Here is a 25978-nt window from a genome sequence, read left to right on the forward strand (position 1 = left end):
TTGCACTGAAATTTTGCACTGCTGTGTCTGTATTTCCATTTGTGCGAATTAGCATTGTGCAAAAATATTCGCAAATGGATTGCAAATAAGATTGCAAATGAGATTGGTGTCTGCAAGTAAAAAAGTTTTATTTATACAAAAAATCTCAGAGGGAGGCCTTACGCGTTTCGTACCTTCTGTGCACTTGTATGTAGCATTAGTGACTGGCTTATCCAGAAGAGATAAAAACAAGTATAAATAGAAAAATGGAAATAAAAATGGATAAAATGACATATTTACAGAACAAACATTTGTATTTATACCATGAGAAAATACAGCCTATGAAGGTACGAAACGCATAAGGCCTCCATCTGAGATGTTCCTATAGTATAAAAAAACCTTTTTTACTTGCATCTATTTTTGGAGTGAAGTCCAGTTTTTGTGCCAGTCTACCGTTGAAATCTACATGTCTAATATTGCCTCCCCGAGCTGAAGGTCTGGGGCTTGAGCACCTGGACCCCCTGATAGTATTGGTAAGTTTACCTTACTACTTACATTTTTTGTTACACTGGACCCCCCCATTTTTTTTCTTATCCCCTGTTACCGCTGCTAAATTTGTAGACAGTAAAGCAGTAACATCTTCTAGCAGATTTACAACAGAGCACTGGGCTCTGTGATGTAAATCCTACTTTTCAATAGATGGATGTTGCGAGGGTGCAATTATGCTCGCCACTGTTAGGGCAGAGACAGATGTTGCTATTTAGGGAGAGTAGTTGCCCAGTGACAAATCGCTTCTTCTTCGGGCGACTAATCTCCCTGAGCTGCCATCCCACCGGCTAGAATGTAAATCGCTGGGGGGATGGCACTCGGAACACTTCTTTTTTCGATGTCGCCCAAAGTTGCCTCACGGGGAAGCTTTGGGGCTACTCTGGAAAGTACTTAAGTAAGTTCATTTTGGAGCACATTTTCATGAATTCAGAATGAATAAAGATGTCTATTGTGTGCAGTTAAAGGAGTTGGTCAACTTCCAAACATTTTTTAGGTTCAATTGTCTTTATATTGCTCACCAGAAATAAAGACTATTTTCATTTGCTTTCCATTATTATTATTATTATTTTTTTTTTTTTACAAAATGTTCCTGTTCCTGGTGTTTCAGTCTGGCGGCTCATTAATCCAGTTGCAGATTCTGAACTATTACCATTTGCTATATTGGTTGGTACATTTATCAGTGACAACTATTGTTTCAACAGCTGCCTTTAATAAATTAGTAGCCTAATGCTAAATGTTGTGACATAGAAACCATTTTTACCTGAACCCACCTAGATTACAGCTTTATTTATTCTAGTTTATTGGTGCTCTTACAACCCTGTTGGCAGTGTACTGAGGTAAAAGCTTTTTGTGTTAAGCACATTGCCCAGTGTTGAGCCACTATAGAATTCCAAAACTGGGATTGTTTGTGAATAAATGTAACATTTCTATTCAATTGCTTTGGGTAGTAGGCACGTTTGCTGTGTAAAATTAGAAAATTGTACCCACCCTCAGGTGTGCTGTTGTATATAATTTGGCAGCAAACATGTTATTGTTTAAAAATCATTAATTAGGCGTAGCTAAGTCAAGAAGCAGAGTCTGTTATTCCTTTTTGGCTTTAATGTGTGCCCTTATTAGTACATAGTGAACAAATCAATGTTGTACTTGGTGATGCAATGCATTTTTAATAGACAGAGCAATACAGTTGTGTGATAAAGTGTGATACAAAGGTACTAAGTTACTAAATGTTAAATTCCATTGGGCAACACTTTTAGTTGTTGCTAATCCTCAATATTGGACATTTTTGTAGCCATTAATTTGGTTACACAACCTCTATCTTAGTTTGTAAATTATGAGTTTCAGAATTTTGTTAAGAAATAAACATATTTTGTAGACACACAGACATGATTTCCTGGATAAATTGAAAAAGATGTAGGTCCAGAAGTCAAATTGGTAATGAAGAATATCTTGTCACTTTCTACAGGATTTATATTTTTGGATACAAAGACTGGAGACAGTCCAACAAAAAGGTTTGAATTCAGAATTGTCATTTAAATGTTATTTGAATATCAGATAACTAATAAACTATGATTTACATTTTTTATGAACAGAGAAGAGGGAGGGCAGTTGACTAGGACCAACCCATATGGGAGCATCCTGGCATAACATGCACTATACCAGTGATCCCCAACCAGTAGCTCGTGAGCAACATGTTGCTCCCCAAACCTTTGGATGTTGCTCTCAGTGGCCACAAAGCAGGCACGTATTTTTGAATTCCAGGCTTTGAGGCAAGATTTGGTTGTATAAAAACCAGGTGTACTGCCAAACAGAGTCTCCTGTAGGCTGCTAGTCCACATATGGGCTACCAATAGCCAATTTCAGCCCTTATTTGGCTTGATCCAGGAAAATTTTTCATGCTTGTGTTGCTCCCCAACTCTTTTTACATCCGAATGTTGCTCACGGGTGAAAAAGGTTGGGGATCCCTGCACTATACTGTACAGTAAATATTTGTTCACACATTTGTGGTGTGTTTTTGTCCTGAGGTGATTTATTAACATCTATAATAAAAGTTATGTTTTACTCCAATTAACATGGGAAGTGCTCTGATTACATATGTATGTGTATGATAACACTTTCCTGATGGGGAAAAATATTGAACTCACTGGATTTATAATTATACTACTACTAATAATAATAATTCTACTACTACTACTACTACTAATAATAATAATTACAATAATATTAGTCCAAATCAAACAATAAACTTTTTGTGGGGGAGAGGCTGGGTATGACTGAAATCAGCCCAACTCACCTATACTCTCCAGTGTAGGAAAGTAGTCAAAAACGGATGTTTCAATACTCCAAAATGAATGAGTTGCATTCCAGAATGAAGAAGTGTTAAAGAATTTTGTAATTCCATATGTGTTAAGGCCATTGTACATTTCTTCAAACACCCATTGGAAGAGGGGAAGAGGATCTGTGTTTACAAAATAATCAGTGATTATTAAGGGGCAGGACAGAAAAAGCTACTGTATTATAAAAGCACACATATGATGTGTTCCTTCTGGACTGTACATTTACACATCACACCAGGGCCAAAACTAGGGGTAGGCAGAAGAGGCACATCCCTAGGGCGCAAAAGTAGCAGGGCCTTCTGATGCCTTCCTCTAGTTTGGACCCTTGTTCTCCCCAAACTGCAGTGGCAATTTGGCATGTGTGCTCTTCCACACATGCAACCTTCCTCAGCATGCATGCTCTTTCACGCCTGTACGCTTGCTTACATGTATGCACGAGGAGGGGCGGCATGGTTGGCCGGGTTGCCCAAGGCTTCTGGCCAGCTTGGCCCGGCACTGCACCCCACTGTTTGTGCTCTGATCCAGCAGAACAAGAATAATCATTTGTATAGCAGTTTGCTGCCACCCAGGTAAGTATTTCAGCAGGGGAGGGCTGGATACATTTTATTTTTGTGAAAAACAGATTTTATGGCATAATGTCACAGTTGTACACATTGTGTGCAGTGCTATTCCTACCACTTTTCAAAGTATTAAAGTACATTAAGGGGCAGATTTATTAAGGGATGTTTGTAGCCTTCCTGACATTCAAGTTTTTTTCAGAGAAAAAACTCGATTCGAGTTTGGTCGAATTCAAATCTAATTTGATTAGAGTTTTCGGGACAGTAAAATCCATCATAGTTTTTAAATATTTCTTTTTTTTTTAATAAGTAACCCCCCAATCGAATTTGAAGTAAAATCATTAGAGGTAAAAAAAACTCATGAAATCAAAATGCGACCCTTGATAAATGTGCCTCCCAAAGTTACCAATAGGTCATGTTGATTTTTTTCCTGATAGGTCTGCTTTTATAATTAAAACTTGAAGTTCCTAAAGCTGATTGTTTTGCCAACCTGATTGACCCTTTTCAACCTGTCAGTTACAGTTTTTAACATTAACAGACTACTGCTAGTGATGGGCGAATTTATTCGCCAGGCGCAAATTTGCGTCGTCAAAATTTTTTTTTTCGAAAAAACGGACGCCAGCGCTGTTTAGCGAATTTCGCGCGAAATTCGCTAATTTTTCAGCGAAATGGCGCAAATTCGCCCATCACTAACTACTGCTGCACAAATATGACAGTCCCTTCATAGAGAAATATAGGGGAAATAAAAAGAAGCTTTCAATTTTGGTCTTACTATCTCTTTAAAGTTACCAGAAGCATCTTTTTTCCACAAGGTACTCACCTTGCCTCATGACAGAAGAGGCCCTGATTGTTGGAATTCCTTATAATCAATTTGCATTTTTTTTCTAACTTTTACAGAAATTTTGCACCATTGTTTAACAAATCCACCGTAATTCCTTAATACTAAACTTAATCAGTAGCGGAACTACCGGGGGTGCAGGGGGTGTAATTGGACCAGGGCCTGCATCCCCTCGGGCCCCCCCGGCAGCTCGCTCAGCGAAGCTGAAGTGAAAATTGCGTACGGAGGGGGGAGGGGGGGCCTGGCTGCACATCCCGCATACTAACCTTAATAGATGGTATTACTTCAGTGCAGCATTATCAAACAGGCTAAATGTAACAAAACACTGGCTTCTGCAAAAAAAAACAAAGCTATGCTCACTGCTAAATCATTAAAATTCAGTCCCAACTCACCTAAACTCTCCAGAGTAGGCAAGGAGATAAAAATAGGCAATTCGACATTCCATAAACCACGAGTTGTGTTCCAGAAAGAAGTAGTGTTGAAAAAGTTAAATACTCCATATTTATGAAGACCACTTTGTACTTCCTCATAGATCCAATGGAAGAAACTAAGAGGATCTGAGGAAATAATATAGCATACATTTGTAATAGTGTGTTTTAAATAATGTGTTAATTAGATAAACTTTAAAGTGGACCTGTCACCTACACATAAAAAGCTGCTTATTGAAAGTCCTTTGCAAATTCAACATGAAACACAAATTATTGTCATCATTAAAACATCCATACCTGCTATAAAGGTGTTTAAATATCTGAGCTGTCAATGAAATATTACCTGCCCTGCCTCTATGCTTGAGGCATAGAGGTGGGGCAGTCAATTACTTTCATTTTCCATTCAGCACTTTCTACATGTCACTGCTCTCCTCACATTTCCCCTTCCCTCCTCAGACTCTATAATAATGTAGGGCACTGTGCATGGGAATTAGTTTCCCCATTCTGGTACATACACAAGATTTTGGGGTGATACATAATTGGTCTTAATAACAGTGTCCACAAAATGGCTCCTGAGTAATTCCAAGACTGAATGAGATACAATTTAAATAATAAACCCTTTCACTGAAGATTTTGCACTATTGCCAGACAGTTTTAGAGCATTTTGTGCTCTTTGATTTTAGAGCCATTTCCTTGGCTAAAATATGCTGGTATGTTTAATTCCATTCTGTAATAAGACATTTGCTGACAATGCTTTACAGTGCCAACAATTTTTAAAACAAAAAAAATACATTTTTTTTAATATTAACATATCATAAAGATTTATTTAATGCACAAAAATATAAATATTTTTGAAAGTCCCATTTCTCCAAAAGGGCATAAGATAAGGTACCGGCACTCAAAAGATAGTTACGAAACAGGGGACTGGCCCTTTGCGTTTATTTTATCAAAATGAAGATCTACACAGTTTTAGGGATGTTATAGCAGCCCATTACTAAATTAAAACTGAATGAAGGAAAAACATTAGCATAAATGCATCTATTTACACAGGCTGGTCTGGGAACCCTGGAGCTATCCCCATCTTAGGCTATGGGCACACAGGCTGAAGACTCCGGCTGTTGTCAGCCTGCATATTTTTGCAGGCTGAGAGAAGCAGATCTGCTCAGTACCCCTGCTCTATTGATTTGAATCTGATCAGCCTGTTTGCACTCACACACAGTGAAGCTGAAGCTGTGGTTATCCCGGAAATGCATATTTGGGCTGACTTGTGCTTCAGCTACACTGTGTGTGAGTGCACACAGGCTCATTGGATTCAAATCCAATTTACAGGAGGTGTTTGGTGAGAATATAACTGGCTGCTTTAAAAACACAAACTGTAAATCAGATTTTATATTATGCTAACAGTAGAATTTAATTTCTTAATTAAACTGAACATTGATTTTAATTCTCCAGTGTTTTCACTTGAAAATGTATCCCTCTAATACTTGTAAGCCTCTTTGAGCCATTTGGCCCATTCACCAAGCTGATAATATTAGTAAAATGAAACAATAAATACAATACAATATAAGTCACAACTCACCTATGCTATCCAGTGAAGGCAGTGTAGGCAGTGTAGGCATCGTAGGCAAAGTAATAGAAATTGGTATTTCAAAATCCCATAAAGCATGAGATGTATCCCAGAAAGAAGTAATATTGAAGAGGTTCAAAACCCCAGAATTATTCAGAGCATTCAGTGTTTCCTCATAAATCCAATGAAAAAAGAGGAGAGGATCTGAAAGATTGAAGAAAATTATTGTGCATTAATCAAACTGTAAATTATTTTTAGGGTTGTGCCATTAATATTTGGTCCAACCTCACCTATGCCCTCCAGGGTAGGAAAGGAGATAGACATTGGCATTTCAAAATTCCACAAAGCATGAGTTGTGATATTGAACACATTAAGAATTCCAGATCTATTAAGACCACTTAGTGATTCCTCGTAGACCCAATGAAAGTATTGAAAAGTATCTGTGGAGGTAAAGAGACATATTGTAAATCTGGAGATTTTCAGATAATTTGAATTTCAGGTTAAGCCATTGAACTCAAAACAAAAGTAAACAGATACAGGTAAGTTGCTCTCAAAAAAATGGAAGCATAATTGTGCTAGACCAAACGTATTTGTTCGAGACCCACAATGGTTAAATGATATGTTAAATTTTGTTATATGTGTCCTACTCTACTATTTTTATATATTTTTATATTTTTTATATATTTCAAATTAAATTAACCCCTTGCTACGGTACCCTGTTCATCTCTATTTTAACATGTCTAATAGCTTTTGTGCATGCCTGTTTTTTAAAAGCAACACCAACTCTTCTATCAAACCATACAGGTTTTGCAATGTCTTTCCTTGCTTACAAGGAATTTACGGATGTATATTTATTAAAGGGGAACTATCGCGGAAATGAAAATTTAGAATAAGGTTCATGATATCGAAATAAGAAACGTTTTAAATACAATCAAGTAAAAATTCTGTACTGTTTCTGAAATAGTCAAGTTTATCTTCACTATTCCTCTCTCAGCATCTGTTTGTCTTCATTCTGTCATCATTCAGGAGCTGGGTGTCAGATGAATGATCCAATATATCTTATAGGGGGCTCCTTTTGCCTAGAAGATGTATTAGAGCTCACTCAGAGAAAGAAATCATCAGAAATTATGTCTCTCTACATGCAGAATTTCTGCAAAAGGCAGTTTTTCCTTAGATTATGTTTGTACTGGAATCAGTTATTTGAGTGAGCTCTAATTTATCTGCTAGAAAAGGAAGCTCCCCCCCTTTAAAATATATTGGATCATTCATCTTACACCCAACTGCTGAATGAAGACAAAATGAAGAGAAACAGATGCTGAGAGAAGAATAGTGAAGATGAACTTGATTAGTTCAGAAACCATGCAGAATTTTTAATTTATTGTGTTTAGAAAGTTTCTTACTTCAGTGTGAGGAAGCTTATATTAAATTTTCATTTTTGCGCAAGTTCCCCTTTCAGCAACATTAAAGATATTCCATTTTCCTTCTGTGTCTAACCCAGTGAAAAGCATTTCCTAGCTAATGAATTGCAGATATGTTTTTTTGTTTCCCAATATGTTTCTTTCATATAAGAATAGTATTATATTTTTTATTTTTATTTATGCAAGCTGTCATTAGAGCTACTAATATTGTTTTATCCTGTAATTTTACTCTGTAATATTCTGTTATTTTCTGTAATTCCACTTACAGCGTTAATTGGTTTTTAAAGGAACAGTAACACAAAAAAAGAAAGTGTCTGAATAAATTAAAATATAATATACTGTTGTCCTACAGTGGTAAAAGTTATGTGTTGTCTTCCACAATACTACTGTATTTTACATAAACAAGCAGCTGTGTAGCCACGGCCTGGTGGGGGTGCCACCCAACTAGCCATAGCAGTGAATTGGACTTATGTTTATTTATTTATTCATATCATCAGCCACTCCAAGGGTTCTAAAAAGTGATTTAACCTAGTTACAGCTTAGTTTCCAGTGTCAACAAGTTTTGGCTCTTTTTAAGAGCCTTTCTCAAGATAAACAGTCATAATTAAACAACTGCATAAAAAAATATTCATCTGTCCAATGTTTGCGATTGTCTCCCTTTAACAAATTTAAAGCTGTTAGGGTGGGGTGCACATGTTTAAAATTTGGTCCTCCTCACCTGTGCCTTCCAGAGTAAAACTGGGGAAGGAAATGGGCATTTCAAAAGTCCATAAAGATGTGTTGATGAAAGATGTAACGTTGAAGAAGTATAAAGTTCCATATTCAAGACCTCTTTGCACTTCTTCATAGACCAAATGAAAGAAGCGAAGAGGATCTGAAGGAATAAAGAAAACTGCTGACTACTAAATATTACCTTTACATTATATAATTTAGCTCAGGGAAAGAAAACCATGAAGCTCAACAGTTGGCATTCATCTGTCTGTTGAACTGGGAGTTACAATTTTGAAACATTTTGATTGCTGAAGGTTACCAATTCCTGAGAAAGTCAATCAAGAGCAGCTATTTTGAAGCTACATTTTCAGATATTTAAAATGTTTTACCTGTTTTCAAGCTGACAATATAATATATGCATCAATACAATATATTTAAAAATATACAAAACCTTTTATTTAGGGTATATTATTAGAATTAATTTCCACCTTACCTATACCCTCCAGTGGAGAAAAGGATATAGAAATAGGCATTTCCATAGTCCATAAAGATTGAGATGCTTTCAATAAATTTGATGTTGCGTTGAATAAAGGAATAATTGCATATTCATTTATACCATTGTACATGTTTTCATAGGCCCAATGGAAGACATGAAGAGGATCTAAGGGAGTAAAAACAGGTATAGTCCATAAAATAAAATAAAAAAAACTTTATGGCAAATTTACAATAAAAGGATATGGATTCTGCTGTATATATAGTAGCAGAGATTTCTTCTTGAAGAGGGCCACAATTTCACTGCACATTCAAGATGTGGTCTTCAGTCAGCTGATAATATTAGTTAAAACTATAATATACTTATAATATATTTTTTATTGAGGAGGAGGAGGATCATTAAAATGTGGTCCCACCTTACCTTTTCCCTCTAGTGTAGGAAACGCCATAGAAATGGGCATTTCAAAAGTCCATAAAGCTTGAGTTGTATTTAATAAATAAGTAGTATTGAAGAACTTAAGAATTCCATATTCATTAAGACTACTAAGCACTCCATCTGAGACCCACTGGAAGAAATAAAGAGGATCTGAGAAAACAAAAACAATTTTTGTTTATTATTTATTACCGCACAGCAGCACAGAGGCAATCATTAAATTCCCTTATGCGCTGTATTTTATGAAAGGGGATGGACAATTCTATTGGCATACTATATGCAGCTTGAGTAGGATTCATAAATATAAAAAATGTCTGTATCTCCCAAAAAATATTTTCCCATGGTATTGACACCATGCACACTCCATGTACATCTGGCATTTAGTATGTCTCATTGGGTAACATAAATAGAAACTGATAGTAATTAAACAATCAGTTATGTGTTTAAATTACATCCACAGTGCTACAAATTCATTCAAACCACATGATATTTTTCATCTTATGTATATTGTGTGCTTTTTATTTTACTGCATCAGTGTTTTATGGGGACATATACCCAACCTATACTATAACATAATGTTAAATTGTTCAGCGTATATTGTGCATCAATTTAATATAATGATTTATTTTTTAGATGTCATTAAAAAATATATTATTGCCAGTTGCAGAGGTGCTTGAAGGAGCAATATGAGCAATTTTATATTATGTAGGTTATATTTGCTAAGTCAACAGTAACAGATGAGATTCAATGTCATGCGCCTGGAAAGTAAAAATATGAAAGCCAATTATACCCTTAAAGTGAACCTGTCACAGAGACACTAAAATCTGTGTAATAAAAGTCCTTTTCAAATTAAACATGAAATCCAATTTCTATTTTTTATTAAAGCATTCATAGTTGTTGTAAGCTCATTTAAAAATCTCAGCTGTCAATCAAATATTGTCTGCCCCTCCTCTATGCCTTAGGCATAGAGGCGGGGCAGACAATTAATTTAACTTTACATTCAGCAATTACTAGATGCCACTGCTCTCCCCTGTCCTGTTCAACATTTAATTGTGTAGCCAGTGCATGGGGATGGACATCAGGTCCCCCATTCTGATGCACAAACAAGATTCTGAGATGATGCAAGGCTTTCCTTAAAAACAATGTCCACAAAATGGCTCCTGCCTGTTTGCTATAATTATGAATTCCTAGACTGAAGGAAACAAGAATCAAATAATTTATATAGTGCAATTAAAGTTAATTTTACTTGACTAATGTGATAAAATAGGATTTGGAATAATTTGTTTGGGTGATGGGTCCCCTTTAATGAGACTGCATTAGGCAAACCTATAATGGAAAAGGACATTGGAGTCCTTGTAGATAATAAACATGGCTGTCGCAAGCAATGCCAGTCAGTAGATACAAGGGCAAACAAAATATTGAGCTGTTCATGGTAGATTCGCAGGAGAAGGGGGGTTATTCCTCCACTTTACAGAGCGCTGGTAAGGCCCCATCTAGAATACACAGTACAGTTTTGATTCCATCGCTCAAACGGGATATTATTGAATTGTAGAGCATCCAGAGAAGAGTAACGAAGTTGATGAAAGGTATGGAAAGTCTCAGTTATGAAGAAAGACTGACCAAGTTAGGATTGTTTATGCTGGAGAAGAGGTGCTTAAGGGATGATATGATAACTATGTATAAGTATATAAGGGGATCATATAATAATCTCTCTAATGCTTTATTTACCAGTAGGTCCTTCCAGCTGACAAGAGGGCACCCATTCCGGTTAGAAGAAAGGAGGTTCTGTCTAAATATTTGGAAAAGGTTCTTTAAGAGCTATGAAGCTGTAGAATTCTCTCCCTGAATCAGTCATACTGGTTGATACATTATATAGCTTTGGATGGCTTTTTACTAGTGAAGAAATACAGGGTTATGGAAGATAGCTCATAGTACAAGTTGATACAAGTGACATAATTGATCCAGGGACTGGTAACATTGCCATCTTGGAAGGATTTCAAAGGTTTTTGCTTTACAAAGGTTTTTTTCACCTAGCTCTGGATCAACTAGCATTTAGGCAGGTTCTCTATAGAAATGAAAGGTTTATCTTGATGGATGGATGTCTTTTCAACTAACTTACTGTGTTACTATGTGTTATGCATGTTAATTACATATTGGTGGCTTATTGATCTGTATTTCATAAAATAGTATGTATAAAGGGATGCACAACATTGTGTGACGTGGAAACCTTAATAGTTCCAAACCCTGGCAAGTTGCACAACACATACTCATTTTAACATTGTTGTAGCAGAACAACTAACAGAATGTCTCTCACTCTCTCTACCTCTCTCTCACATTATATATATATATATATATATATATATATATATATATATATATATATATATATATATATATTTATTAATATTGTGAGTAAATATTTTTTTCTACATATGTCATTATGTATCCAATTAAATATATTTTAATAACAGAATATTTACCAAGAGGAATATCTGATCATGCCCCTTTACAGATTAAATGGGATCAGACCAATACTAATACCCGTAGGAACTGGTCGCTGAATCCAGTGTGGCTAGATATTTTAGATATAGACAAGCAAATAGAGCTAAAATATAATTTTTTTCAGATAATAATAGCATAGCCAGTCCCCTGGTGGTCTGGGATGCTTTTAAAGCATATATTTGGGGGATTCTGAGTGCGGAAAACACTGCTGTGAAGCGCAATTTAGTAAGGGAGGAAGAGGCTTTGGCAAGGCAAGTACAAATGTGCGAAAGCAGGGCCACACAACATCTGGTCCCTCAATACCTGTGATCTGTAAACAGCACAAAAACTATGTCAATTACCAAAACACCAAAGCTAAAAGGAAACTACTTTTTTCAAAAGCCAAGTTTTTCGAGCAATGGGAGCGTGCTGGAAAACGTTTAGCCTATTTAACGAAAAATCACTCCTCCCCTCCGGTGATGACTGAAATAATTGACTCAACAGGTATGAGTCATACAAAACCTGAATTAATAGCCACTAGCTTAACTGATTGTTATAATGTACTTTACCAATCCAAAACAACTGTTACCAAAATAGAAATAACTGAGTACCAATTTGTATAGAGATATCACCCTTACTGAAGTATATGAAGCTATAGACTCATTCTCAACTAAAGAAACGCCAGGCCCTGTTGACCTTTATAAATGCTTTAAGGAAGTAATAGGCCCACATTTTCTCAAAACAATACAACATGCACAAGAAGAGGGAATACTCCCTGCTTCCATGTTTGAGGCTTCTATAGTACTGCTTCACAAACCTGGCAAAAAAAACCCTGCAAATGGATGCTTATTGTCCTATCTCACTTCTATCGGCTGATATAACAATTTTGGCCAAAATTATATCTACCAGAATGAATAAGACCCTTGGGGGCACATTTACTAAGGGTCGAAACTTAAGGGGGTAAAACTTTGAAAACGTAGAAATTCGACCATCGAATTGAAGAAATTCGATAGTTGCAGTTTTTTTTGAGTAAATTTAGTTATTTTCGATCGAATTCAAATCGTTTAATCGAATGTATAAATCGTTCCAATCAAACGATTTTCAAAAAAAAACCTTTGACTTCTGAAAACTTAGCCAAATACCATAGGCTAACACAGCAATTTGGCAGGTTTAAGGTGGCGAAGTCAAAGTTTTTTAAAGAGACAATACTTCAATTTTGGCCTATAGATGGTTGAAGTACCCAAAATTACTTAGAAATTCAACGTTTTTGAATTTGAAAATTCACTTTGAATTCACTTCGACCCTTAGTAAATGGGCCCCTTGGTGTAATCATCTCTGATGATCAACAGGCTTCTTGCCTGTTAAGACCACAGATTTAAATCTCAGAAGGATAAACCTAAATCTAGCTTCCTCACATGACAACAGGGGCCAAAGATCAATAGCCGCACTTGATATAGCCAAAGCCTTTGATACGGTAGAATGGTTGTATCTGTGGACAGTTCTTAAGCAATTTAACTTTGGAACAGTATATATGAGTTGGGTTAAGCTTATCTATCATTCTCCTAAAGCTTCCCTATTTGTAAATGGTCTACAGTCTACCACCTTCCCATTAAAACAGGGTACGCGCTAAGGCTGTCCTCTCTCACCATTGCTATTTGCGTTGACCGTGGAGCCCTTTGTGCAGGTGATTAGGTCTCACCCTACAATTCAGGGATGACATATTGGGCAACGGGAAGAACATATACAATTGTATGCAGAAGAAACGTTAATCTATTTGGGGGACTGGGTGAACTCACCTCCGGCTGGTGAACTGGCTAATACTTTTGCTCACATATCAGTTCTGGTCACCAGCTCCACCAAATCATTAATTTTTCCAGTAGACCTGCTTCCAGATCCCAATAACGCTCTAACTTTCCCATTTTCTTTGGTTCACCAATTTACATACTTGGGTGTGCTGGTTAAAATACAACTAACGGAGTACTACAAATTAAATGTACACCCACTGTGGGAGTCCATAATGAAGATCAAGGCATGGGAGTAAATTATGTTAGGCCCAATGGGGCGTATTCAACTATTAAAGATGATTCTCCTTCCCAAGTTAACATATGTGTTACTCCAAGATAATAGCAAGAGGATTCTTTACTAAGCTTGATTCTTTCATAGGCAACTGATATGGGCTAGAACCAGACCTAGACTTAGCTTATCAACCCTAACTAGAGACACGGATAAACGAGGAGTTGCCCTCCCAAACGTATATTTGTATTACCTAGCAGAACAAATGAGTCAGGTTGCCTCCTGAGAGGCCCATAGCCAAACATTGTTCCAACTACATCAGCTAATACTTGGCACCCCTCACACTCCGCTACAATGGCTGTTCATTAGGAAACCAACCAAAATAGCATATCAAAATATTGTGATACAACATGCCCATCAGATATGGCTTAAAGCAGCAAAAGTTTTTGCACTTTGCTCAGACCCCATCGTGGTGTAACAATTAGTTCCCAGGAATAGAAAAAAACGGGGAAAAAACAAATCTGGGAGAACTGTATATATACAATTGGTGATCTCTGGAAACAAGGAGAAATGGTTGGTTTTGATAGTCTTAGACAGGAATTTTGTCTCCCCAACAACCAATGGCTGCAATATATAGAAGTGCAGAGGTCCCTGATAACACAGCATAAAAAACAGCCTATTCAGATATCCCAGAATCTAGTTCTTGAACGGATTATGCAAGGCTCTTCTAAAGGTCTAATAACATGGCCTCCCTTAATTTTAGGGATGTTACAAGTATAATTTTTTCACAGGGCAAACTATACCCCTGCTAAATTGCACCAGTTATTCCCACTGTGTTTACCCGAATGCCCTAGATGACACTGCTTCACGCAGTATGGGACTGTTCTGCTTTAACTCTGATATAAACTAGATTCAGTTCTAGAAGGGGAGATTCCATGAACTCCTCGAGCATGTTTGCTTTATGCTGGGCTAAAAGAATGCTGTACTCTGTATCAAGCTCTGCTAGTCAGAGAATGTTTATTTCTGGGGAAAGAGTTGATAATTAGAAGGTGGAAAGTGTTGCTCCCAACCATATATGCACAAAGCTTTCAGAAGTTAATCACCTATGCACAATAGAGAATTTAATATATAAATCCAGAGCATCTACTAAGAAATTTCAACAAATATGGGGATAGTGGTCAGATTTGTTTATTACATATGGTTGTCTCCATAACTCCTATAATTGCCTGAAATTTCCAAAGTAGTCAGGGAGTGAGAGAGTGATTAATCCCACCAACTGCTAGCAGTTACATGTAACACCTACATTACATCTAAATTATTTCTCCAACCAGCTTACTGGCATTTGTAAATCGATTGCTTTGCCTAAGGCACTTAAAAAATACTGAGCATCCCTAAAAGATAAAGGGGCTGAATCACTAAAGGTCAATAAAGTGAGTGTTATTTATAGCATGGCGTAAAATTTTTTATCACTTCTTATATTTTTAGTATTAACGATCGATTCACTAAAAGTTTACTTGTCTAACTTAAGAAGTGATATTTTTACGTTCATTTTAGCTGAATTTTATAGCATGCAGTATTTTGTGCGTTATTTTGTGAGCTATTTTAGGGCATTTGATATAGTCACAAGTAATACTATTATTGGTCGGGTGGTCCCTCACTCCAAAGACATCAAGGCTCTATCGAACAGAGTCAGTGGCACCGTCCAAGCCACACAATATCCAAGGTACAAGCAAAGTTCACTCTGGAGAGCCAAATTAAATCCAGTTTACTTTATTCAAACACTCAAACACAACATGTTTCGGACAGACATGTCCTTTAGCACCTGATGAAGGACATGTCTGTCCGAAACATGTTGTGTTTGAGTGTTTGAATAAAGTAAACTGGATTTAATTTGGCTCTCCAGAGTGAACTTTGCTTGTACATTTGATATAGTCACACGTTATTAGTACAATCTATAACACCTAACACATTCGGGATACCACTGGCAGAGTGGCGCCGGCGTCTCGTTTTTGATGCCGCTGCCCGTTTTTGACGCCGACTGCCGTTTTTGACACCGGGAAATTTTTTCGGGCGAATTTTCCTGCCCGTTTTACGAATTTATTCGATGGCAGCGAATCGCGCAAATTCGCCGCAAATTCGCGCCTGCCAAATAAATTTGCCCGTCACTACTCCTCACTACATCTTCCTCTATTAATCCATCTGATGTTGTTTAGTAATGCCTACTCCTAGGAGGTGTTAAATTTCACAGTAATTATTTCACTATTTTATGCTTTTATCGCTTAAAAGATGTTAGTGAATAATGAGTTAGGATTAATTCTATTCTATAGAAAATGAAGATTTCACTGGAGAGCTTGTTTTTAGTGAAACAGTGAAGACGTTTATTCAAGATGCATATCAAGCACTACATGTTTCGGACCTCTAGGGTCCTTCTTCTGGTGCAGTTACAGAAGAAGGACCCTAGAGGTCCGAAACATGTAGTGCTTGATATGCATCTTGAATAAACGTCTTCACTGTTTCACTAAAAACAAGCTCTCCAGTGAAATCTTCATTTTCTACATGATATCGCTTTTCTGGACGTGGCAAACCCAGATCACTGTTGGATTGAGCCATCACTGACTAATAAGGTTTGTGGCAACAAGTTTCTTGCTGTTTTGGATATATTAATTCTATTCTATAAGTATCGCAATGCGATTAGAATACCGCTGTGCAGAAATGTAGAATTAACATTTGCGATATGTCTATCATTAGCGAAAATACTTCTGATGAATTTGTTCCTTAAATAACGTGTCTTAAATAAGGAATAATGACCTATAGTGAATCAGTCTAAAGTCTAAACATTAAAAAATATTAAAAAACAATGAATGCTCCACTTTGACCACAATTTTGTGATCTCTGTAAAAACACTTAAATAAATACTGTACATTTAATGTCCCCTGGTAAAGATTTTCACATAGAAAAACACTTTGATTAACATCAATAGAAAGCTAATCTTTGAATGGATACTTTGCATTTGCATCAGATAACTTTTCTTTTACTAAAACGCCCAGTCTTATTCATTCCACAGAATCAATAATGTTGAGCAGTGTTTGAAAAGGTATTATTAGCTACACGGAGCATGGCATGCAGTTATCATGAAGGGAATATATATTTTTTGTGCAAATGAAATACACTCTTAATATGTACCTTGTATTTTCAACCAGTAATCTTCAACTTCTGAAAGACACAACAATAAAAATGCATAAAAATAGCATATGAAATATTTTTACTAAATATCATATCCTTATTGCAGTTAGAATAGAGTTAAAAGGTTACACTTGATGGACTTGTGTCTTTTTTCAGTCTAACTTACTATGTTACTATTGTCACATTCATGTATATCAATGTATTTTCTAATACAAGAAAAACTTCTTTGTCCCTTTTAAATTAACCACTTTGATTTCCTCACGAGGAAACTTTGTGCAACTTCGGAAATCGAAGTGGCGCAAGTGGCGCAAGGGCATTATAGCAGACGGCTGGCAGGGAGTAGGCAGTTCGCCAGGCAACTAAATCTCCCATAAATCTGCTTGTGTGCTTGAACCCTAAAAGTAACATCTCCTCAAGGAGGTGAATGTGCTGGCACCTAGAGCCATTGGGTCAGCCTGAGCGCGGGCTCACTCCCTTCCCCAATTTTGCCTTATTTATTAATAAAAAAACTCAAATAAATTGGATCAGTAAAAAATCAGATAAAATCAAGAAAAATCCTGAATCATACAATTTTTTTGAACATTTTTCCAGTATCGTGATATTTTATTGGGTTTCGCCCGAAAACTCAGAATTTATTGGATAATCGGACTAAACTCAGAGCAGACCATTATATCTTCCAATTAACTTATACAGTAAACAATCCTGACAGGAGTGTGATTTTAAGTTTTGAAATGTTTGCAACATTGAAAAGTCAAGGTTTTTTATTTCCATGGAAAATTTGAGTTTTTGCCCCAATAAGTACCACAAAATTCACGAAACGGCGAACAATTTGCTAAGAATCGTGAAATCGGAAAGTTCACGAAAAAATCATGAAATACTGTTTTCACAAACAAAATGTGAAATTTGAAATTCACAAACTTGACCTTTGATAAATAAACCCTTAGGGTAAGGCCACACGAGGAGATTCGGGGAGATTTTGTCGCCTGGCGACTAATCGCCTCGTCTTTTGATCTCCCTGAACTGCCTCAGCGTTTTTCCCTATAGGCTACAAAGAAAAGTCACCTGCGCTAATGCACACGCAGCGATGCATTTTCTATAGTCGCCCGAAGTTGCCTCACTGAGGCAACTTTGGGCGACTATTGAAAACGCATTGTTTCAAAGGGTTTTGGCCATTCAAGTTTCTTCTTAAGTAAGATACCATTTGAGTTTTGAGGTCATTCAAGTTAATTAGAGGTTAAAAAAACTCTAACCTTTGACCCTTGATAAATCAGCCCCTTGGGAGCAGATTTATCAAGGGTCGAATTTTGAATTTGAAAAACGTCGAAACTCAAAAAGACCAACCAAAATGAAATCAAAGTTTTTTTTTGTCGAATAGGTGCTTTTTTGATCGAATAGGTCCAATTTCAATCGAATTTGAATTGAATGAATTTTTTTCAAAATCAAATTTTCACTTCGACCTTTGATAAATCTGCCCCTTAGTGTGATGTACCATCCACAATAAGTTTAATGGTTCAATGTATTATGATTCATACTAATACTAATTAGTCTAGTACAGTCTAGTACAGTATGGAACAGCATTCAGCTGCTTGCTGTGCAATCCAATTTACACAACATAGCTTTTCAAGACAATTAAACAAACATCCCTGAGCTTTCAAACTCATAGGATTATCAATTAGACACCCGTTGGAAATGTTGTGATTCACATGTTCTCACTATTACTGAAAATGAAAAAGGTCAGATGACAACAAAATTTGTGAAATTGCTTTAAAAATAAGTGTCTATGATGATAATTGTTTCAAAATTTTAATTAATCACTTTCAAAAGCACCGACCCTGTAAGAAGAAAATTCAAACTGAAAATTTGTCTGACATATGTCACAATGTTTTCTTTTTAAAGGACACTAAAAGGCACATTAAGCATATGGTATAGAAAATCTTTGCAGAGCACAAACTTTGCTCTCTGAAAGATGCTGTTTCAGAAGGCACTCTGTATTAATAAGGTGACTTATTTTACCCATACCACACTCCCCTACCCTGAGCAGTAACAAAGCATAATTATGAATTAGGAGGGTGATTTTCAATAATGCAAATACTTAAATTATCTTAGTGATTCACTTCACTGTATGGTTGACTTCCTACTTACAGCTAAAAATATTTGGTAAGCTTTCATTCTCCTTTAAATAAACATTTTTTACTGAAAAACTGTAATTTGAGATATGCTGATTTCTTTTTTTTCTCTTTGAAATTGTAAGAACATTGCCTTTGGTATGCTTAAAAATATTTATAGTAGGAGAAAGGCTGATTTATTTTTAAGAACTGTGTATTAATTTCTTACAGTGCTGTAAGCAACAGACAGATAAAAGGCAAATTATATACTTTAAGAGAAAAAATATTATCCAGGCCAGGAATGGGATATAATACTGAAATTAAATGGTAAGAGTCAAGCAATATGAACATTTTACAGCATGTACATTTTGAACTAAGCATTCATTTAAGGAGAACTAAATCCTAAACTTGAACGTGGTTAGAAATGGTGTATTTTAGCTATGCACTAACTGCAATAGCCTAAAGGAACAGTAACAGTAATGATCCAGGCCATTAAGGTTGTCACAGGAGTTTACCATCTTAGTTTCTGAAAAAATTTTGAGTGACACGCACATACTCAGTGTGCTCTGAGCAGCTGTTTAGAAGCTTAACTTAGTAATAGAAAATAGAAAATGAGATTCACCTGTCATAGAAGGTGATTCTTTTATATTGTATATATATTTTATATTGTATATATTCTGTATATTGTGAGTCAGCTCCTATGCTCAGTTAACTAAAAGCAGCCCTGACCATGTGCAGTGAATCAGCAGTTTAGAAGATAGAAAGGTACTGGGGGCAAAAACATGAAACTCTCATCCCTACTTGCTGTTCATAATCTGTCACTCACAAGCAGGTTTTAAGCCATAACTGCCAGAAAATTAAACTACTCACAAATGTGCTGTAACCAAAGGATTGGAATGGCTGATCATAGTGGCTTGAAACTGATACAATGGGCATAATGCATACAGTATAATAAACATAATATAATACCTGCCTAATATACTCTACCATCTCCAATCCTAAAAGATAAATGCAGAAACTATTTAAATGACATTTGTCTTCTAAATAAAGTAATTCTACTCATTTCTACCTACCAGATTTATCACATTTTTACATTTTATCACCAGTGAACAAATTTTAAGTATGTGGAACTTTTACCCAATATTACCATGATTTCCAAGTATTTTTTTCCTGGGTCAAAATATGTAAATAAAATATTACTGTAAACAGGCGACTGAATAGTTTTTACCGGTAAAATTTTCTGTTTTTTTTGTTTCATGCTCTTAGAAAAATGTTCTCCTCAATATTGTACTCATTTATTTTCTCCAGAATTAAAAAAATTTATAAATCTGGATTACGATTTAAGCAGTTTTTTTTAAACACCATATTATATTATGTGCCAAAAACTTCTGTCTGCTTAGTTAGAAGTTGAAAAAAGTTTCCACAGTGAGAAATGTAAAGTGTCTGTCAATGTTGTGAAATTTTGCACTCGTGGTAAAATGTGAAGAGTAACACATTTTAATCTTTTATATATTTACCCCATAAAAATAATAACTAGGAAACAACTATAAATATAGGAATACTTTTTCATAACTTTTGCATATATATTTTTACTCATGACTGAATGTGTAAAAAGGATTTTCTTAAGTCTGCCGCTAAAAAAAAAAAGTTACAGTCAACTTTTGCTGTGGTATCTATGGCACATGGAGAACTTGGTGTGTAAGCTTGAGCTACATGCATGTGTAGTAACATTCAACAATACAAAAAATCTGCATATATGCCCAGCCCAAGCTCACACTTTCTAAGAACAGAAAAAATGGCACTGTCACCCCCCCCCCTAGAAAAATACCTCAGGTAGGATTGATTTTATTTGAAGAGGAGCAACAGCTAGGGGAAAAAGGTTAGTTATTTTGATAACCCCCGCTGATTTTAAATATTCTGGTCATCTAGTATACATTTCAGAAATAAAAACATATGGGGGGTCATTTATCAACACTGGGCAAATTTGCCCATGGTCAGTAAACCTATCATGGCAACCAATCAAATTGTTACAGTCATTGTTCTACTTGCAGCTGGCTTTAAAAAGCTAATCACTGATTGGTTGCTATAGGTAACTGCCCATGGGCAAATTTGCCCTGTGTTGATAAATCATTTTATGTTCAGCAACATTTTAGCTCTATTGCATAAACTGGCAGGCAACATGGAGAAAATAAGGCATATTTATGGTGCATTAACTAAAAAACACAAACAAAATTTGCAGATGCAGACTGCATAAAGGAAGAACTATCTGAATTATGTTTGAATATACCAATTCATTACAAAAAAACTTTGAATGAGTAAAAGAAAATGTGAATATTTAATATTCACTGGGAGACTTATTAATAAACATTGGGCAAATCTGCATCTGGGAAGTAACCCATTATTTAATGTAATTATGTATTTAACTCTGCTCTAGTGTATGGGTATGGAAGAGATGCTGGGTATCAACAAGAACAAGTGTCCATGAAAATTCAACATTTGATATTGTTGCATTATCTGTTTAAAGGAGAAAAAAAATCAATATAGCTAAAATTACCATCATTTATATACTGAACTTATTGCACCAGTCTAACGTTTTAGCTTCTCGATAGCAGCAATGATCCAGGACTTCAAACCTGTTACTGGGGGTCACCATCTGGAAAGTGTCTCACAAGTGACACTCACATGCTCAGTGGGCACAGCTGTTGAGAAGCTAAGCGTAGGGGTCATTGCACATTATCAAGCAGAAATTGACGTTGGACTTTAATATAAGCTGATGCTAGTTGCACTGGTTTCTGTGCTGCCATTTAGCAATTATCTGTATTAATTACGGATCAGCCTTATATTGTGACATTTATATTCTATGTGTACTGTATATTTAAAGTGGGTCCCTAAGCTCAGTAACTGACAGCAGAACAGTGTGCAGTGAATCAGCAGAAAAGAAGATGGGGAGCTACTGGGGCATCTTTGGAGGCACAGATCTTTCTTGCCAAAGGACTCTGGTTGCCTTGGGCTGGTACAGAAACCCAAAACATAATGTACAACTTTTCTAGCCTACTTCTTTAGTTAAGTTTTAGTTCTTCTTTAAGAGGCTTATTAACTTTTAGGGGGTTATACTGTATACTAAAATCCAAATTGATCTCATTGTCTCAATAAAAAAAGCTCAACCAAACTCCCATGCTCGATTTTGCCTTATTTATTAATAAATTAATAAAATTAGATTTAATCGGATCTGTAAAAAAGCTAAAAAAAAAACAAGCAATAACACAAATCTTAAATTTTTTGGGGGGGCTTTTCACCCTTAAAGCTGATTTTTTCATGGTTTTTCCCAATGAAAGTTGGATTTTCGCTCCAAACCCACCAAAGACCATGATAACTTCAATTTAGGATAGGTGCCTCTCCCATTGACAGGTCTGAGATTGAGGACTTTCGGATTCAGGCTTTTTGCAGCATTGTGGCATAATAAAGCTTGAAAAATTAGAATTTTGCCCCAAAAAGCCAGATTTGAGGTTTTATAAATAACCCCTTAAATTTTAGTTTTTACAGAGGTCTGGGGTTTTTTTGTGCTAAAACTATGATTTTATGGAAAGGAATAATGGTTTCAAAAACTCATTTGTTGAGAGTGAAAAACTCTAAAACTGGAATGTAAAAAATCAAAAGTTGGCAAGTTCAAACTCAATGGAGTTGTTTAAAAAAATTTTCAAGTTTTTTCAAGGTTTTTTTTTTTATTTAAAGTAATGAATAGAATGAGATTGTAAGCAAATTATTGAAATGTATTTTTTTGTCAATAAACGCACATTTCAGTTTGGTGAGTTATTAAATTTTTAATAATTTTGATAAATGCATTTTTATTAATTTACATGTAAGATGGAATTTGGGAAGCTTGTTTATAAATTAAAACATGAAGAATTTTAAAAATGTTTGAACTATTCCTTGACTTGTTTATTAATGCCATAAAAATTCTGCTGTACCCTTATATTGCCAACAAAATTGTAATGTCACCATAAAAAGGCCATAAATAATACAGAACTAGTTAATGTTTTCTAGCAAAAGAGTTTAATATCATCAGTTGTAAAGCAAGCAAGCATATACATGGTTTCAAACATTATGTCATATTTTAAATCAGCATCTTTTTAAGCACATAACAATTATGCCAAAACAAAGTAGCCATTATACAAAATATATCAAATATAAAAGACTATTCCTGTCTTTAAATGTAGGCAAACAGTCATCAGCTCATTTGCTTATAATTAAGACACAATAATGTTCACTTCACTATGATAATGTTTTGATAACAAAAATTCTGTTGAGACAATAAATTAAATATATGTCAATTGTATTATCTGAGATTATTTACAGTAGCTCTGTATTTTCCTTTGGAGTGAGTTAATACAAAAATAAATATTATGCAGATCTGTTAAAAAGTATATTGGCACATACATTTAAATGAGATACAGTAACTGCTACAGTCTTCTAAAACTGTAAAGGGAATTGCTGTATTTATCCTTTAATATTGCAGACATTCTAATAGGCCTTAGTTGAAGAGCTTTATTCATTGAAAGTAATTAAAAGAAATGTTTGGGTTCATTACTATTTCCTTGGTATACTGCACTTATCATGATTTATGTTGAACTGTTAAGGTAATGTGAGATTAACCCAAGCATTCCAAAATACAGATCCCATACCTGTATGTGTAGTTGAGATACTGTCTGACAGTTTCTTATTATGAGTCTATATACAGTTAGAAACCTTTATGAGCATGAAAAAATTCCCCACTTTGCTATTTTAAATTGATAGTATAAATATATTTCAATAAAATTAAAAATACATAACACCAACTATTGATATTTATATAACAAACAAAAATTGAAAAAACACAAATCAAAACACATTATGTAGCAATTTATCAGCAGAAATAAATAACATTAAAAACCGTATTATGTATTAGTAAATGCCTTATAAAGAGAATGCACTGATCTCCATAACTGTGCATAGAGTAACATTTTAAAAGCTAGAAAGCTCAAAAGGTTGTGCAGTTAATAGAAAACATCTGCTTGCTAGCACCTAGGGGGCTATTTATTTAAGATTGAGTTGTGTTTTTTTGAAAAATTTGAGTTTTTCGAGATTAGTTTCACTAAAAAAAAAACTTTTTCAGGGAAAAATGCTCACATTTTTTGGGGGAAATAACTCATTTTATTTAGATTTATTTCCCAAAGCTACTAACAGGCCAAATCTGAAAATACTCCATCTAAAACCTGTCAGATTCATGTAAAAGTCAATGGCAGAGGTCTCTTTAATCATTTTAAGATGTTTTTCGCCTTCATGATTTGTGGGTGTTTTATGCTGGTTTTCGCTCGTAATTCTAAGACAGACCTTGTACTTTATGCAAGCTAAGATATAATGAATCCAAATTGGAGGCAAAACAATCCTGTTGGGTCAATTAAATTTTTTTTTTAGTAGTATAAGTTATGGAGATCTAAATTATGGAAAGATCCCTTTTCTGGAAAACCACAGGTCCTAAGCATTCTGGATAACAGATCAGATAACGAAATTTGTCTCTCGGCTCTAAGTTAAATGCAATATACCTTTGCAGCTGGTCCCTAAAACATGGGCCAATCCATGTATGTCTAAATGTGATTCTACTGAAAGAAACATGCCCTGTGCACATACAGTAGCAGGCTCACAGCTCAGACACAATGATAAAATGGTGCTACCTCAAATATAATACACATTAAGGAAATACTGTAGGACCAAATTTATTTTTCAGAATATATATATATATATATATATATATATATATATATATATATATACAGTATATATATATATATATATATACATTGCTGGTTCAGCCAGAACACCGACGACGAGTGAACCTGGAGTTCGTAGTGGAGAAGCTGCTGAGGGAGCAGTTCCAGCTGGAGCCCCTGAAGATATTCTGCATGCAAGACTTCCAGTGGCAGGGGATCTACGACCTGACTTTTTATATATATATATATATATATATATATATATATATATATATATATATAAGACAGTGTTTCGCACCAGTGTTTTGGGCTACACTGCAATTTAGGACATCAACACCATCATTCTCTTATCAGTAGCTTTGCTATTTCTGGATCGCTTTACATACCTGTTTAACTTTCTATATATAACTAGCTATCTGTTAAGTCCACTTTTGTAAAGCAACCCCTACTTTCTCTGATGTATTTTGCAGTTCAAACACAGGCTATTAACATCTCTTTTATTCTAGCCTATACTGTAGCTGTACAAAGAATGTATGTAATGCTTGTTAGAACAAACCAATTGCCATTCATGTAAACTAATAAAATGAGTGTGTAATTCATTCTAGAAATAAATACAAAGTCTTCCTTTCTCCTAGTTTCCTTTCTCATAGATTCTTCATGACAGCATATTTGCTGTATCATTCGATTTGGCTGTAAAGCAAAATTTTTAGAATGCATATATTAAGAAGATTTATTACAAACTTCTAGTTCTGAATAAAAAAAAAGATACTAAGCTGTCTACAGTTTACAAACAATATCATTTCTTTCTTAAGACTAACTGTAAACTGTTAACGTAGTTAAGATAATCTGATGGACCAGGAAACAATTTTTACCGATTTTTTGAAACAAACTTTTTAATACTGTGAACAAGTCAGTTTACAGTATTACTATAATTATTATGAAACTAGTGTAGGAGGGAAAAGGTTTGTAAACCTTTAATTCAGTTTCCCAACAAAGGTTTTTAACCAGCTATATTGGGACCTTTATTACAGTTGGGAGGAGGAGTAGATCCCTTAGTAGTGTAAGTTGTCAGGTTTCCCTAGGCTATACAAAAGGAAAGAAGACATTCTCAGTCTCTTTTGGAGGATGTGTGGTGTGCTCCATT

The 25978-nt window shown here is 35.3% G+C and overlaps 1 protein-coding gene across 50 annotated transcripts in view; it reads right to left on the bottom strand.

Annotated features, from left to right (window-relative positions):
- trdn.L (triadin L homeolog) overlaps positions 1-25978 on the bottom strand; it is a 374840-nt gene that overhangs the window by 12099 nt on the left and 336763 nt on the right. For all 50 annotated transcript variants that reach the window (XM_041562894.1, XM_041562885.1, XM_041562883.1 and 47 more), the window contains 8 exons: positions 16983-17012; positions 9294-9458; positions 8874-9041; positions 8388-8543; positions 6542-6691; positions 6264-6455; positions 4649-4813; positions 2819-2983 (listed from right to left, as the gene is read on the bottom strand). In XM_041562894.1, the coding sequence (XP_041418828.1) occupies positions 2819-2983; positions 4649-4813; positions 6264-6455; positions 6542-6691; positions 8388-8543; positions 8874-9041; positions 9294-9458; positions 16983-17012 (1191 nt within the window). The remainder of the gene's footprint in view (positions 1-2818; positions 2984-4648; positions 4814-6263; positions 6456-6541; positions 6692-8387; positions 8544-8873; positions 9042-9293; positions 9459-16982; positions 17013-25978) is intronic.

The sequence above is a fragment of the Xenopus laevis genome, chromosome 5L, assembly GCF_017654675.1.
Source record: "Xenopus laevis strain J_2021 chromosome 5L, Xenopus_laevis_v10.1, whole genome shotgun sequence".
Taxonomy (NCBI): Eukaryota; Metazoa; Chordata; class Amphibia; order Anura; family Pipidae; genus Xenopus; species Xenopus laevis.